Below are 13481 nucleotides of genomic sequence, written 5' to 3'. Positions count from 1 at the left end.
GTATAAGTGATTCCTCTTCATTTTGAGTCATTTTATGACTATTGGCGCGTCTTTCTGAGCGTGTAGAGATACCGCGTAGTCTATCCCGGAGAGTTGAGCGAGGCACATTATAGACACGCGCAGCTTTAGCAATTTAAGCAATTTGACCATTTTCTATAGCGGAAATTGCTAATAGAATTCGTCCCTCCTGCTCAGCTAAATCTCTTGAATTTTGACGCGCTTTTGGAGGCATGGTTGGTGGTTGAATTAGACAAAAATTTTGACGCGGTCAAAAACGCGAGAAAGTGGCGGGTCGCTTGTAGTGGCGGGTCGCTTGTGAAATACGTTAGTTATCAAAGTGTGTGATTAGTCACTATCGACACGTGACCGCCCGAAGAGGCAACACAATGAGTCAACTTCCACATCACCCGCGCATTCTCTTGCGTCCTCACTTGCATACCGCTACCTGACCGGGTCTCACTCCCCCTTCGTCTGTTTCTTTAAATTGCCTGCCTGGTCCTCTTCCCTGGTCTCTTTTGTCTCTTCTCTTCGTCTTTCTAACCCCCGGTCATCTGTCTTCTCCCGTTTTCTCGTCCCCGCCACCGACCCCTCCCCCGCCTTCGCCATCATGGATGCCATTAAACAGACGTTTGCCAGGGCCAAGCAGCAAAAGCGTGCTGCCCTGGTCTCCTACATTACCGCCGGTTACCCTACTGTTGAGGAGACTGTCGATACGTTGCTCGCCTTGGAGAATGGTGGTGCTGGTATGTAGTGTCACTTTTGCCCCTCGTCCCTTGCCTATCGGTCCAACGGTCCACCAATGTTTGCTCCGTCTTTGTTTGTGTCCTATGTGGTTCTGTGGTCAGCTGAGACTGACCAATTCCTCTACTTCAGATGTGATCGAAATGGGGGTGCCGTTCACTGACCCGATTGCCGATGGTCCAACCATCCAACGGGCAAACACCAAGGCCCTTGAGAACGGCGTGACCGTGACCTCGGTCTTGCAGATGGTTCGCACGGCCCGTGCCAGAGGTCTCCAGGCCCCCGTTCTTCTCATGGGTTACTACAACCCTCTGATGCAGTATGGTGAGGAGCGCATGCTCAAGGATTGCAGGGAGGCCGGTGTCAACGGCTTCATTATGGTTGATCTGCCTCCCGAGGAGGCGGTTCGCTTCCGGGATCTCTGCACGAGCTATGGGTACGCCATTCGTCATCCAAACTTCCCCCGTGTTTCCTACCGATACTAACCGTCCAAGCCTCTCCTACGTTCCCCTCATCGCCCCCGCCACCTCCGAGTCCCGCATGAAACTTCTGTGCAAGATTGCCGATTCCTTCATCTACGTCGTCTCCCGGATGGGTGTCACCGGTGCTACGGGAAAGCTGAGCTCGAATCTTCCCGAGCTCTTGTCCCGCGTGCATCAGTGGTCAGGTAATGTCCCCGCCGCCGTGGGCTTCGGCGTCAGCACGCGGGAGCACTTCCTTTCGGTGCAGGACATCGCCGAAGGTGTCGTGATCGGTAGTCAGATTATCACCGTCCTTGGCGAAGCCCCTGCGGGTCAGGCGGCGCAGCGCGCTGAGGCCTACCTGTCCAGCGTGACCGGCCGGAAGTTGGAGCGCGACGCCAAGGGCGCGCTGGTCCGCACCGTCGACGTCCTCACTCCCGTGGAGAAGAAGCTTGACAACGCGGTCACGCAGCCTACTTCTGTCATCACGGAAGCCGACGCGCCCAAGGGCCCCGGTCTGGCCGACCAGATCGAAGCCCTCAACGGCAACGGCCACATCTCGGCGCAGCCCGCACGCTTCGGCGAGTTCGGCGGTCAGTACGTGCCCGAGTCGCTCATGGACTGCCTGGCGGAGCTCGAGCGCGGCTTCGAGACCGCCCTCAACGACCCCAAGTTCTGGGAGGAGTACCGCTCCTACTACCCTTATATGGGCCGTCCCAGCAGCCTCCACCTGGCCAACCGGCTGACGGAGCACGTCGGCGGGGCCAACATCTGGCTCAAGCGGGAGGATCTCAACCACACCGGTAGCCACAAGATCAACAACGCGCTGGGCCAGATCCTCCTGGCGCGTCGCATCGGCAAGACGCGCATCATCGCCGAGACTGGCGCCGGCCAGCACGGTGTCGCGACCGCCACCGTGTGCGCTAAGTTCGGCATGAAGTGCGTGGTGTACATGGGCGCAGAGGATGTGCGCCGCCAGGCACTCAACGTCTTCCGCATGAAGCTCCTCGGTGCGGAGGTCGTCGCCGTCGATGCCGGCAGCCGCACGCTCCGTGACGCCGTCAACGAGGCCCTCCGCGCCTGGGTCGTCGACCTCGACACCACCCACTACATCATCGGCTCGGCCATCGGCCCGCACCCGTTCCCGACCATCGTGCGCACCTTCCAGTCCGTCATCGGCAACGAGACTAAGGAACAGATGCGCGCCCAGATCGGCAAGCTGCCAGACGCCGTCGTCGCCTGCGTCGGCGGTGGCAGTAACGCTGTCGGCATGTTCTACCCCTTCTCCAAGGACACCTCCGTCAAGCTGCTGGGGGTTGAGGCCGGCGGCGACGGCGTTGACACTGCCCGCCACTCGGCCACGCTCTCCGGCGGCAGCAAGGGTGTGCTGCACGGCGTGCGCACCTACGTGCTCCAGAACGAGCACGGCCAAATCTCCGAGACCCACTCCATCTCCGCCGGTCTCGACTACCCGGGCGTCGGCCCTGAGCTCTCCAACTGGAAGGACAGCAACCGCGCCCGCTTCATCGCCGCCACCGATGCCGAGGCCCTCATCGGCTTCCGCACCCTCGCCCAGACCGAGGGCATCATCCCCGCCCTGGAGTCGTCGCACGCCATCTTCGGCGCTATGGAACTGGCCAAGACCATGCGCCCGGGCGAGAACATCGTCCTCAACCTTAGCGGACGAGGTGACAAGGATGTGCAGAGCGTCGCGGACGAGCTGCCGCGTCTGGGTCCTAAGATCGGCTGGGACCTGCGGTTCTAGACTTTTTTCTTCTCTTTTCTTTTCTTTTCTTTTTTTTTTTTTTTTTTTTTTTTTTTTTTTTTTTTTTTTTTTTTTTTTTTTTTTTGCCCCTTCATTCTGTTTATTGATCGGGCGGGTTCTTTTAGACAAAAAGCATCCAAGGATATCTCATTGCATGTTAGACTAAAAGAAACAAAATCCTGGGCGAGCGAGAGACGCACTTGATGTGGGATTTGGGACAGGGAGTTCAGTTTATTTTTTGGTTGTGTAGTTAACTACCAGGTAAAAGTCATTTCGGGCTTTCGTTATTCATGTTTGTCTTCCTTTCAGACGGCCATAGACTGGACGTTGGATCTAGCTTTCTGGCACGCGAGTAGAGGAATGTAGGGTGGATGGTGGTTCTTCTACCCGACAGTAAGATATAAGCTATTGATATACAACTACGGTGAAGAGTATATGCAAGTCGTAGTATGACAGGAAATGGGAAGAAAAGAAAAGCCTAGAACACGCACAACAGTCGAAAAAAGGAACAAGAAAGATCTCATGACAAAGCCGCACAGCCGGTTCCCTGCCACACTCAAATGCCTTAGGTCTCGATGAGATCCGCCGTCTGCGACTGCACCTGCCCCGGGGCAGAGGTGTTGTCTCGCGTATCCTTGTTGGCAACCTTGCGGGCCGAGCGGGCGTAGAACTCGTCCAGGACGCGCTTGGGGATACGGTTGAGCAGATCCTTGGGGTAGATGCGGAGCAGGTTCCAGGCGATGTCGAGGGATTCGAAGATGGATCGCGACTCGTACGCCGACTGGCTGATGAAGGTGCGCTCGAACTTGTCGAGGAACTCGAGGGAGAGCTTGTCCTCGGATGAGAGCGCTTCCTCACCGACGACGGCTTTCATAGCGGCTGTTCGGGGCTCCCGTTAGCGCGGCTCACTACCGAAGAAGGGGAGGTGAAAGGCTTACCGGCGTCTCGTCCGATGGCGTACTTCGCGTACAGCTGGTTGGACACATCGGAGTGGTCCTTCCGGGTGCGGCCGTCGCCAATGGCGGACTTCATCAGACGGGAGAGAGAAGGCAGCACGTTGATCGGAGGGTTGACACCCTTGTTGTAGAGTTGACGGTCGATGAAGATCTGGCCCTCCGTAATGTAGCCGGTCAAATCGGGAATGGGGTGAGTGATATCTATGCAGGGTTAGTGGAATGGGAGGGGAACATGGCGGGACGGGTGCGCACGAACCGTCGTTAGGCATGGTCAGAATAGGGATCTGCGTGATGGATCCATTGCGGCCTTCCACACGTCCAGCACGCTCGTAGATGGTCGACAAGTCAGTATACATGTAACCGGGGTATCCACGACGACCGGGCACTTCTTCTCTGGCGGCGGACACCTCACGAAGGGCGTCACAGTAGGCTGAGAGATCCGTCATGATGACCAGGACGTGTTTCTCGAGCTGGTAGGCATAGTATTCAGCCGTAGTGAGGGCAAGACGGGGAGTAATGATACGTTCAATCCTGGAACCAAGTCAGTCTCAAGCCACATGTGGAGGCCTGCGGGGGAAGACGTACGTGGGGTCGTTGGCCAAGTTCAGGAACAGGGTAACACGCTCCATACTGCCGTTCTCCTCGAAGTCGCGCGTGAAGAAACGACTGGTTTCCATGTTGACACCCATGGCAGCGAAAACGATGGAGAAGTTCTCTTCGTGGCCATCGTGGACATCCTTGGTCGGGCGCTTGACCAGACCGGCCTGACGACAGATCTGGGCGGCGATTTCGTTGTGCGGGAGACCGGCGGCGGAGAAAATGGGGATCTTCTGTCCACGGGCAATGGAGTTCATCGTGTCGATGGCGGAGATACCGGTCGAGATCATTTCTTCGGGGTAGACCTACAGCGGAGGGTCAGGAGCTTCTCGATAAGCCGTGGCGGGATTCATGGTGAGCGTACTCGAGAGTAGGGGTTGATCGGTTGACCGTTGATGTCCAGATAGTCCTCCGCCAACACCTTGGGGCCCTTGTCAATCGCGCGACCGGAACCATCAAAGACACGACCCAGCATGTCCTCGGAAACACCCAGCTTCAAGCTGTGACCGGTAAACTCGACTTTGGTCTAAACCACGGCGTCAGCTCGGACAGTTCCTAGTGGCCACAGGTACACGAGAGGATGCGAATGTGGAGAGGATACCTTCTTGACATCGATACCGGAAGTACCTTCGAAGACCTGCGCGATCACCACGTATCAGTACTCTGGCCTAGCGGATCACCCTGGATCGATTCGACTGGAGGCGGGGAGGAGAATGCGCACCTGAACAACGGCTCGGTTTCCTATTTAAAGACGACACGAATCAGCCTCCGGGCCACAGTTGGGGGATGACGACGCCTCGATGGAAGTGGAGGACCTACCTCGAGCCTCCAGGACCTGACCCGACCGCTCAGTGCCATCCGGAAGGGTGAGGGAAACGATTTCGTTATACCGGGGGAATTTGACCTGTTGTGTAGGACCGTCAGCCCAGGAGATTCGTCTTATAGAGCAGCTCCGGGGGAGGTCTCCGTACATTGTCCAGCACGACCAGCGGGCCGTTGATACCTCCGATGGTGTTGTAACGGATACGAGGCTTGATGGAGGTCATCCGAGGGTCGACGAATTCGGACGCCATGGTGAGAGGGTCCGAGACAGGAGGGTGGCGAGGGATAATGGAGGAGAGGAGAGAAAGAGAGCGAGAGAGGGAGAGTTGAGGTGGTTCAGGTTGAGCTCCTGACGTGTTGCGGTTGCGGTTGTCTGGCCGCTCCCGCCCACGTGATTCTTCTACTTGCCGGACCATCGTATACTATACGAAAGGGACCAGTATCACTACGACAGAACCACTTCTACTATATCCCATTAGGAGTCATTGTTCAGTTCTCGTAATAATACATACGCCATAAGAACCCATGGAAAAACGTCTCAAGCGCCGCTAGATGATCGCAGAAACGCCGAACCCCCGAACCATCGAATACGCACACGCATACGAGCTAGAACTAATCCACCTTCGCATAGGCCAGTTTCTTAGGAGCCAACAGATTGTTGGACAGCCGGATATTCGTCTTCTTGTTCTTGTTCTTGGAGTGTTTCTTCAACTTCCTCCGCGCCACCATGACCGGGACGGACGAATGCATCACCAGGTAGTTCGAAAATGATCCCAGGAGCACGCTGTAGGAGGGTTAGTATTGGTATCATTTGGGGGCAGAGGCAGAACTCACCCCTTCAGAGCGCTTCGACCACGCGCACCGACAATCACCAGGGTCGGGTCCAGCCCGTCAATCTACACCGGTCAGCTGCCATCCTAATCCCTTCACAAACAGGTAGGACAGTATTACGCACCGCTTCCGTAATCATGTGCTTCGGGCTCTTGCAGTGGATCACTTCCACTGCCACTCGGACTTGCAGAAGCGTCTTCCTCAGCAGCCGCACGCAGGTCTGGGAGATCGACTCCACCGTCCGAACCCTTTCAGCTTCGGTCTTGGACATGCCTCGGGAATCGACCGACCCAGGCTTACTATCGGTGCCCGTTCCCAGACGACCGAGGATGGTGCGCGGGAGATTGGTGCCCGAGTCATTGTTGGATTTGAGAGCCGTTTCCTCCGTCTGCGATCCCACTACCGCGGCCGCGTCCTGCATGGCTTTGGCACCTTCTCCGATCTGCACCGAGCTGGAGGCCGCTGATTCTTCGTAGATCGCACAGACGGCAAACATAGTATCGCCATCCCGCAGGATCGTCCCGATGGTCCACTCTAGGGCGTAGACCGACTCGTCGCTCAGGTCGGTGGCGACCATGTACTTTCGTCGGCGACGTCGTCCGCTATCCGTGTACTCGGGCAGGTTGGTATAGTCCCCGCGGACGATGGTGCGGATAGACCGGTTGTGCACGGAGCTGTCGATCGCCGACATCTGCACACCGAGCTTCTGCGCCCGCTTGATGTCGGACAGTTCGGCCTCATCCTCGGACCCAAAGGGAGTGGTAGCGGTGGAAGGCGAGTCAAAGCTCGTCCGGGGATGGACATCAGGTTTCTTGGGAATCGGGCCGAGTTTGGAGGAGTGGACAAAGTCGGACTTGTCAGAGGCCGAATCAGACTTGTCATCTTCCCCTAAAGCACTGAGTTAGCCAGTACGGACCGTCGAGGTTCCAGAACAGACGTACCCTGCTTTTCGGTATTTTCTATCTGAGATACGGAGGTGGCGGTGTCCGGGTCACTAGTGGTGTCTGTTGAGGTGCGTTCGAGCGTGTTTGTCCGGCCACGGGTCACATCAGGGGGACTCTCTTCGTCCTCGCTCGAGGAGGAATCGTCGTCTTCATCGCTGCTCTCAATGGGGTTATTTTCACTGTCATACTTGTCCTTCTCCAGACGTTCGTCCTCCGGTGTCGGCGGCTTAACGACACTCTCCGGGGAGTCCGTTTGCGGCGCTGGATTCTCCTCTTTCCTTCCAGTCTCCATGTCGGCCTGCTTTGGTTTCTCTACGGCGACAGCCGGCTTTGCGGCGGGTGGAGGTGGGTGCCGCGGGGTCGGACTGACGGCTCGATTCTTCGGCGAGCTGGAGCGGGCAAATCGCGGGGTCGAAAAGCGGGAGTCCAGCGAGTTTCCTCGGCGGGAGCTGCTTCGTCCGGAGTCTCTCCCTCGACTGAAACTCGGCAGGTTGAAGCTCAGATCCAGGCCTGACATCACCGCTGCCATGGCATTCTTGCCGGGGAGTGTTCGATTGGTCGGTTTCTCCTGCGCCTGGAGACTTCGGCGGGGTCCACCATGACCGGTGGCACTGGGCGACATGCTCACGGAGTCGTCCCAACGGATGCTGAGCGGTCGAGGTTTCTGTTCAGTTCGCTGTTCCGCGGGCCTCGACTTGTCGGATGACTGATCACTGGACCTGCGGGGGGCCGGGTCGGGGGGACCAGAAGAGGTGGTTTTCGGCTTGGGAAGGGGCGGGGGAGCTGTGGCGGTGGTGGTGGTTGCACGTAGAGGGGTTGAAGGTGCAGAATCGCTTTGAGTAGAGGATGGAGGAGTCACGCCCACGCCAATACCGGCAATGGACCCATGCCGTGGAGGCAGTTCACCGGGGGATGGAGCGGATCGAGCGGATGAGCCGTTCTGACCCTGGTTCTGATTTGGATCCCACAGGTGACGGGCGGGTTTCCTCGTCTTGCGTCTGTCTTGCACCTCCTGGAGCAACTCGAGACGGTCCTCCTCGAGGGCGGTCGATAGCGATGGAATTCGGGTATAGGAAGGCATCGTCTCTGGGTGGCGCCGGCCGCGGCGGGTTGACAAGCTGTGGAGCTATGGGAAGGTCCCAGACCAAACGGGCTGAGGAATGTGGAGCACAACCGACGATTCGAATGACGGTGTCCGTTCCGACAATTGGGGGGGGAGGGCCGCGTTCGGCGAGTAGAGGGGCGTGGAACCGTGGAAGGGAGATGGAGATTCAACGGTCTTGTCTGTTGATGCAGCAAAAGGGCGTGTTTTTGATGACCTTGTCGGCCAGCTTTTTAGCCCGGGCGACAGCTTCGGAGTGTTTCCACGTGTTTTCGTCTACCGCGCAAATCACCGTCGATCGTCGACTAGTTTTACCCCCGCCAAGAAGAGGAGAGTGGTCACGGATTCTTTGTCGCCTCCACGGTGGTGGCAGTGAAGGAGGGGGTCTGCTGGGGATTCATGCAGCCAAGTCGCTTGGCTCGCGACGCAACAGGCCAAGAGGGATCGCCACGGTCTCACGAAGAATGTAAACGTGTTTGCCTGACACGATCCGCAAAGAGTCGAGTTGGATGAGGCGATCGATGGAGAACAGCCAAGATTGGGGGGGAAACGGTCTGCGGGGTTGATGAGCTTGTCAGGACAGACCAGACGGAGGACAGAAGGACAGGCAGACGCGATGGGCCATCCCATTTATGTTGAAAAGATGGAGGCTCTCCCTTGCGTCCATCCAAGGCTTGTGTCGCAGAGGTGACATGGGAGGGATGAAGAATGAGGAAGAAGAAGACGATCGGCGCGTTGCACGACAGTTGATATTGGCGCATCGCCGCCCGCTGATTGGCCAAGGGCCGGGTGTTTGCAGAGAAAGTCGACCATGTATGCATTTCATGCAAGCTCTAGACGTAAAAAGAAATCATGATTCCAAATGATAGCTCCAATTCCTGATGCCAAAACGCCCGAGCCAATGTCCAATGTCCAATCTCCTTGTCCCATCCCATCATGCCGCCTTCTTCTTCTTCTTCGAGGAGCCCATCGCCGCAAACGCCTCCTCCGGTGGTTCATCCACTTTCGCCCCCCGTTTCTTACCCGGGTTGTACTTCTCCTCCAGTCGATCGAAGAAGGATACCGCCCGGGACGCCTGGCGTTGCTGGATCAACGCCGCCAGATCATTGTTGTCCATCGCAGAGCCCTTCTTCCGTCCCCGTTTCGCCGGCGCTCCCTTCTTGTCCTCCAGCTCTTTCGCGGCCTGTTCCGCCTCCTTGGCTTCCTTCTGCGCCCGCTTGACTCTCTGCTGTCGCTTCTTTTCCGGTTCTTGCATGTACTTTTTGTACGCCTGCGCTGTCCCATCGGCAATGGCCTGGTCGATCATCGCCCGAAACCGCTCATCGTCGTCGAGCACATTGCACAGCATCACCGATTCGTACACCTTATCCAGGTCGCCTTGGTGCTGCTCGAACGCCGCGAGAACATCGTGCTTCTCCTCGTCTGACCCCTGGTATTCCTGCTTGAGTTGGTCCAGAGCGCCGGTATCGATCGCGCTAGAGAATTGTTCGCGGTAGAAATCAACCCAGTCAAAGTCCTCATCATCGTCGACGGCTTCGGCAGTGCTTCCAGTCAGGTCGAACCGTCGTCGACGTCGCTCATCGGACAAGATTGCGTAGGCGAAGGCGATCTGTTGGAATTGACGACTGGCTTCTTCCTTGAACTCCGCGGGGGCTTTGTCTGGACGGGGTCAGCATGTGAACAGCCCAGGAAACAGTCCCGTCAGGAGGCACCGTACCAGGATGGTGTTTGAGAGCTTGTTTGCGATAGGCCGACTTGATCTGCTCGGGAGTCGCATCGTTCCGCACGCCGAGAACGTCGTACAGATCGGTATCGACGGGTGGGTCGGAGGGGACGTCAATGTCTTCGTCGTGAGGCATGGTAGAGAAGAAGAATTGGGGGTTGAGTGAGGGAGGCGAGGGAAGAAGAAAGAAGACCAGGAAGACCAGCAAGAGAGAAAGAGGAAACAGACGCGTGACGCGAACCACTCAGATTACCCGATGAGGTTTAGCCTGTCTTCTGGATGAGGTCATCATCCCTCCCCCCCACAACAACTACTAACTTACTTACGTACTTCCTACTCTCTACAGTGGGATGCAACAAGTATTTAGCAAAGGGTGTTCTCAATACTCTTTGCATCCCACTGTACTACTACTTCCCTCCTCTTCTCTCTATTTTTCTCTATTCTTCCCTCCCTAGTTCCTTCACAATGCCCTCCCCGCACCTCAAATACCTCAGAGCATGTCTCGATCTCGCCCAAAAATCCCCCCCGCGCCCCACCAACTTTCGTGTCGGTGCCATCCTCCTCTCCCGCCGAGAGGGAGACCTCTCCTACGAGGATGACTGCATCCTGTCTACCGGTTACACCATGGAGCTCGCTGGGAACACCCACGCGGAACAATGCTGTTTGGCCAACTACGCCGCCGTTCACTCGGTCACCGACGACCGTGTCGCCGAGGTGTTGCCCGTGGAACCAGGTCGGAAGCTCATCATGTATGTGACCATGGAGCCGTGCGGGAAGCGATTATCCGGTAACGCCCCGTGTGTACAACGTATCATCAACACGCGACGCGACGGCCGCAAAGGCATCCACAAAGTGTACTTTGGCGTCAAGGAGCCCGGGACGTTTGTCGGTCAGTCGGTGGGGTGTCAGGAGTTGACCGCCGCGGGGATCGAATGGGGAGTGGTGCAGGGGCTGGAGAAGGAGATCCTGGAGGTGGCGTTGGCTGGGCACGAGGATAGGGAGGAGGCAATCAAGGCCTCGTTGGACCAGGTCGAAACCAACCTGGATGACATCAGTGATGACGAACGGCAGCGGCAGGAACAGATGCCCCGGAATCGGATGAAGAGGATGATGGAGACCAATCAAACTGCTTGAGTTTCATTATTGTAGGTAATTGATGTGCTTTGGATCTCCATAGCAAAGGCAATTGCAGAGGCTACGACTGTATCTAGGATGTCGGTCTTTTACCGTCTAGTTCTACTGCGTAAGCGGCGGTCATAACGCATTGGCCTTGCAGATTGATCACGCGTGAGGGCTAAACGAGTGGACTGGTTTAAAACAACAAATCGCATCACATCACGAATTGCCCAGACCCAAGGAGTATTCACAAGTGGTTGAACACTCTTTGTGACATTTCCCGTCCAGGTGTACACTACACCACAGAGACCCGTTCGATGGATAGTCACTCCAGAAGCATCGAACCGGAGATGAGGTCCCTTACTCGATGTAGTTGTTGCAATAGCGTCGCCGGCAGTCCTGTATTCTGTTAGACAAGAAGCTTTTGGGAAACACTAGTTTTCCAACATACACGCTCGCATCTCCTGTTGTTCCTATCGTCCCTATCGTGGTCGTCCCCATTGTGACGGCATTCCTATTTATGATCTGTCAACACATCTCTTGAGATGTTTGAGAGGGGGGAATTGGATAGTTGCTTACCCTGATACATCTATCGTATCCCCGGCGGCAGCGGTTGTCTTCGATAGACATTTCACCCGCTTCAGCATTGTCTGCTGGAGTGGCAATCGCCAGTGCGGCAAGTAAGAGAGCAATAGGCAGATAAAACTTCATTTTGATAGATAAAGGGTAAGCCGAGCTAAATTGGATCTTGTCCTGTTGATATTGGGAAGGAAGTTGGTTGAGAACGACATGCTTGGAGGATACTCCAATACTCCTTTTATATCCATGAACCCCTCAGCCGTCTGATGTTCTGCTCCGCAATCACACACCCACTGTGATACTGCATCATGCTTCAAAGAAAGTCATAAGCGTAAGCTGACGGTTGAGACTGCAATGGTCTAGTTCATCATATCAGCACCTACAGCAAGGAACAGGCTCGAAGTAGAGGACAATTCATGCGAGAGGTGCGATTCCAACCCTCAATTGGTATAAGAAGAACATGGGACGTTTACAATGTAACCCGGTCTTTGATCCCCGGGATCCAAATGGCCAGCAATTTTCTGTCGACCTGTTACACGGTATAGTCACAGTAGCAGACCACCAATGTCCGAATACGAGTTGTGCTGTGTACTCCATGCTATACCGCAGCTTGAAACCTACACAGTGACAGTTGTTTTGAGCAAACATGTACTCTGGTTTGACTGATTCTCCACAAGACCGCGCCACGCCTTTGGGGATGCACCAACCTAAGATATCGGCTGACCCTTATTCTCAGCTATGTCAAGCGAATGGACAGTTAATCGCAGCGACGGGCACGCGAATAAGCTTCTGATGGCCCAAAAGTATAATGAATGGTAGATGTGGAGTCAAATCCGGGGCAAACCCTTGTCTTCTACAATCCATGTAGCAGATCCATAGAGTCCCTGAGTGGCTCTCCTCGGGCAGCTCAGGGTGACCTACTTGTCTGATCGAACCATGATACTGAACGACGGTGACAACACTTGCAAAATGTGTCTATCCGATGATATTGTTCAATATATTGCAATACTTAGACCCGGTCTCGTAACCACTTCACGCTGAATTATATTTAGGAGAAATATGAAATTCCACACCATTTGGCTGTGCTACTTTTTGAGGCGTAGCTTGGCTATAATCCAATGCCTGGGGATGATATGCCCGACATCCCAATTCAACCTGCATATCAATCTCTCGTCTAAATTGTCAGACAACACATGCATATACGATCTGTCACTCGGATAATCAAGGTATGACAGTAGACCTGGGATGTTCCAACGGAATCACTACTCCATAGAAATGCATGCGGTTGGAAGGATGGAATGCCACTATGATACCGAAACCACGCAGGTCCTGAAACATCATCTCAATCCGAAAGTAAGCAAATACCCTGCCAACTCCATCAGCTATTTTTGCGTTGGCCAATACAAGCACCTAACTACATGGGCCGCAAAATGAGACCTATTACAGCAGAGCTCATGGCAGGAGCTAGGCACTCATCGAAACTACCAAGAGCTCAAAGATATTGTCATAACATTGGGCTCATTGCCAAAGTTTTCCATACTATTGGAAGCCCAGATGGCCGTATGACCCTGGGGATACGGATTTCTGCTCCTTTCAATTTGGTCAATCAGCCACAACAGGCATACTACACTACACATCGGCTGTAAGTTCATCCAAGCAAGTTCACAAGCGCCACATTTGTTCTAGATTACCGACGATTGATTTCAATTTTGGGGTTTTATAGTACAACCGGAGATCCATAGAAACGTTGCCACTAGATTAAGTATAGAATCCTCCAAGCCGAGCGTACATTTCGTTTTCCCCACAGTGCTTCAGACTCTCTTATGCCATGGCTTCTCTTTTAT

The 13481-nt window shown here is 55.2% G+C and overlaps 5 protein-coding genes across 5 annotated transcripts; 2 read left to right on the top strand and 3 right to left on the bottom strand.

The window, feature by feature from the left end:
- Nucleotides 1–607: 607 nt before the first annotated feature.
- On the top strand, nucleotides 608–2967 carry trpB (tryptophan synthase TRP5; the record flags this gene model as incomplete). Its single annotated transcript, XM_073693981.1, has 3 exons — nucleotides 608–743; nucleotides 874–1177; nucleotides 1236–2967. 3 exons carry the CDS (start codon nucleotides 608–610, stop codon nucleotides 2965–2967), a joined length of 2172 nt encoding a protein of 723 aa, XP_073547978.1.
- A 76-nt stretch (nucleotides 2968–3043) lies between these two features.
- On the bottom strand, nucleotides 3044–5674 carry BDV59DRAFT_178655 (H(+)-transporting V1 sector ATPase subunit B). Its single transcript, XM_073689813.1, has 9 exons — nucleotides 5492–5674; nucleotides 5340–5424; nucleotides 5242–5261; nucleotides 5122–5157; nucleotides 4885–5046; nucleotides 4509–4825; nucleotides 4180–4454; nucleotides 3906–4124; nucleotides 3044–3846 (listed from the first exon to the last, which is right to left on the bottom strand). Exons 1-9 carry the CDS (start codon nucleotides 5591–5593, stop codon nucleotides 3533–3535), a joined length of 1530 nt encoding a protein of 509 aa, XP_073547977.1. The 5' UTR covers nucleotides 5594–5674; the 3' UTR covers nucleotides 3044–3532.
- A 139-nt stretch (nucleotides 5675–5813) lies between these two features.
- On the bottom strand, nucleotides 5814–8352 carry BDV59DRAFT_33428 (universal stress protein family domain protein). The gene is made up of 4 exons (XM_073696224.1): nucleotides 7115–8352; nucleotides 6298–7061; nucleotides 6177–6238; nucleotides 5814–6126 (listed from the first exon to the last, which is right to left on the bottom strand). The coding sequence occupies exons 1-4, from the start codon at nucleotides 8196–8198 to the stop codon at nucleotides 5955–5957; spliced, it is 2082 nt and encodes a 693-aa protein (XP_073547976.1). The 5' UTR covers nucleotides 8199–8352; the 3' UTR covers nucleotides 5814–5954.
- A 675-nt stretch (nucleotides 8353–9027) lies between these two features.
- Nucleotides 9028–10247, bottom strand: BDV59DRAFT_178650 (DnaJ domain protein). The gene is made up of 2 exons (XM_073689812.1): nucleotides 9937–10247; nucleotides 9028–9878 (listed from the first exon to the last, which is right to left on the bottom strand). The coding sequence occupies exons 1-2, from the start codon at nucleotides 10076–10078 to the stop codon at nucleotides 9154–9156; spliced, it is 867 nt and encodes a 288-aa protein (XP_073547975.1). The 5' UTR covers nucleotides 10079–10247; the 3' UTR covers nucleotides 9028–9153.
- Nucleotides 10229–11264, top strand: BDV59DRAFT_178648 (putative DRAP deaminase). The gene has a single exon (XM_073689811.1). The coding sequence runs from the start codon at nucleotides 10408–10410 to the stop codon at nucleotides 11074–11076; it is 669 nt and encodes a 222-aa protein (XP_073547974.1). The 5' UTR covers nucleotides 10229–10407; the 3' UTR covers nucleotides 11077–11264.
- Nucleotides 11265–13481: the final 2217 nt, after the last annotated feature.

Source organism: Aspergillus ambiguus (genome assembly GCF_047715705.1).
Source record: "Aspergillus ambiguus strain CBS 117.58 unplaced genomic scaffold BDV59scaffold_16, whole genome shotgun sequence".
In the NCBI taxonomy this organism is placed as follows: domain Eukaryota; kingdom Fungi; phylum Ascomycota; class Eurotiomycetes; order Eurotiales; family Aspergillaceae; genus Aspergillus; species Aspergillus ambiguus.
Note: the sequence above shows the minus strand (reverse complement) of the source record. Positions and strands in the feature narration are given on the sequence as shown.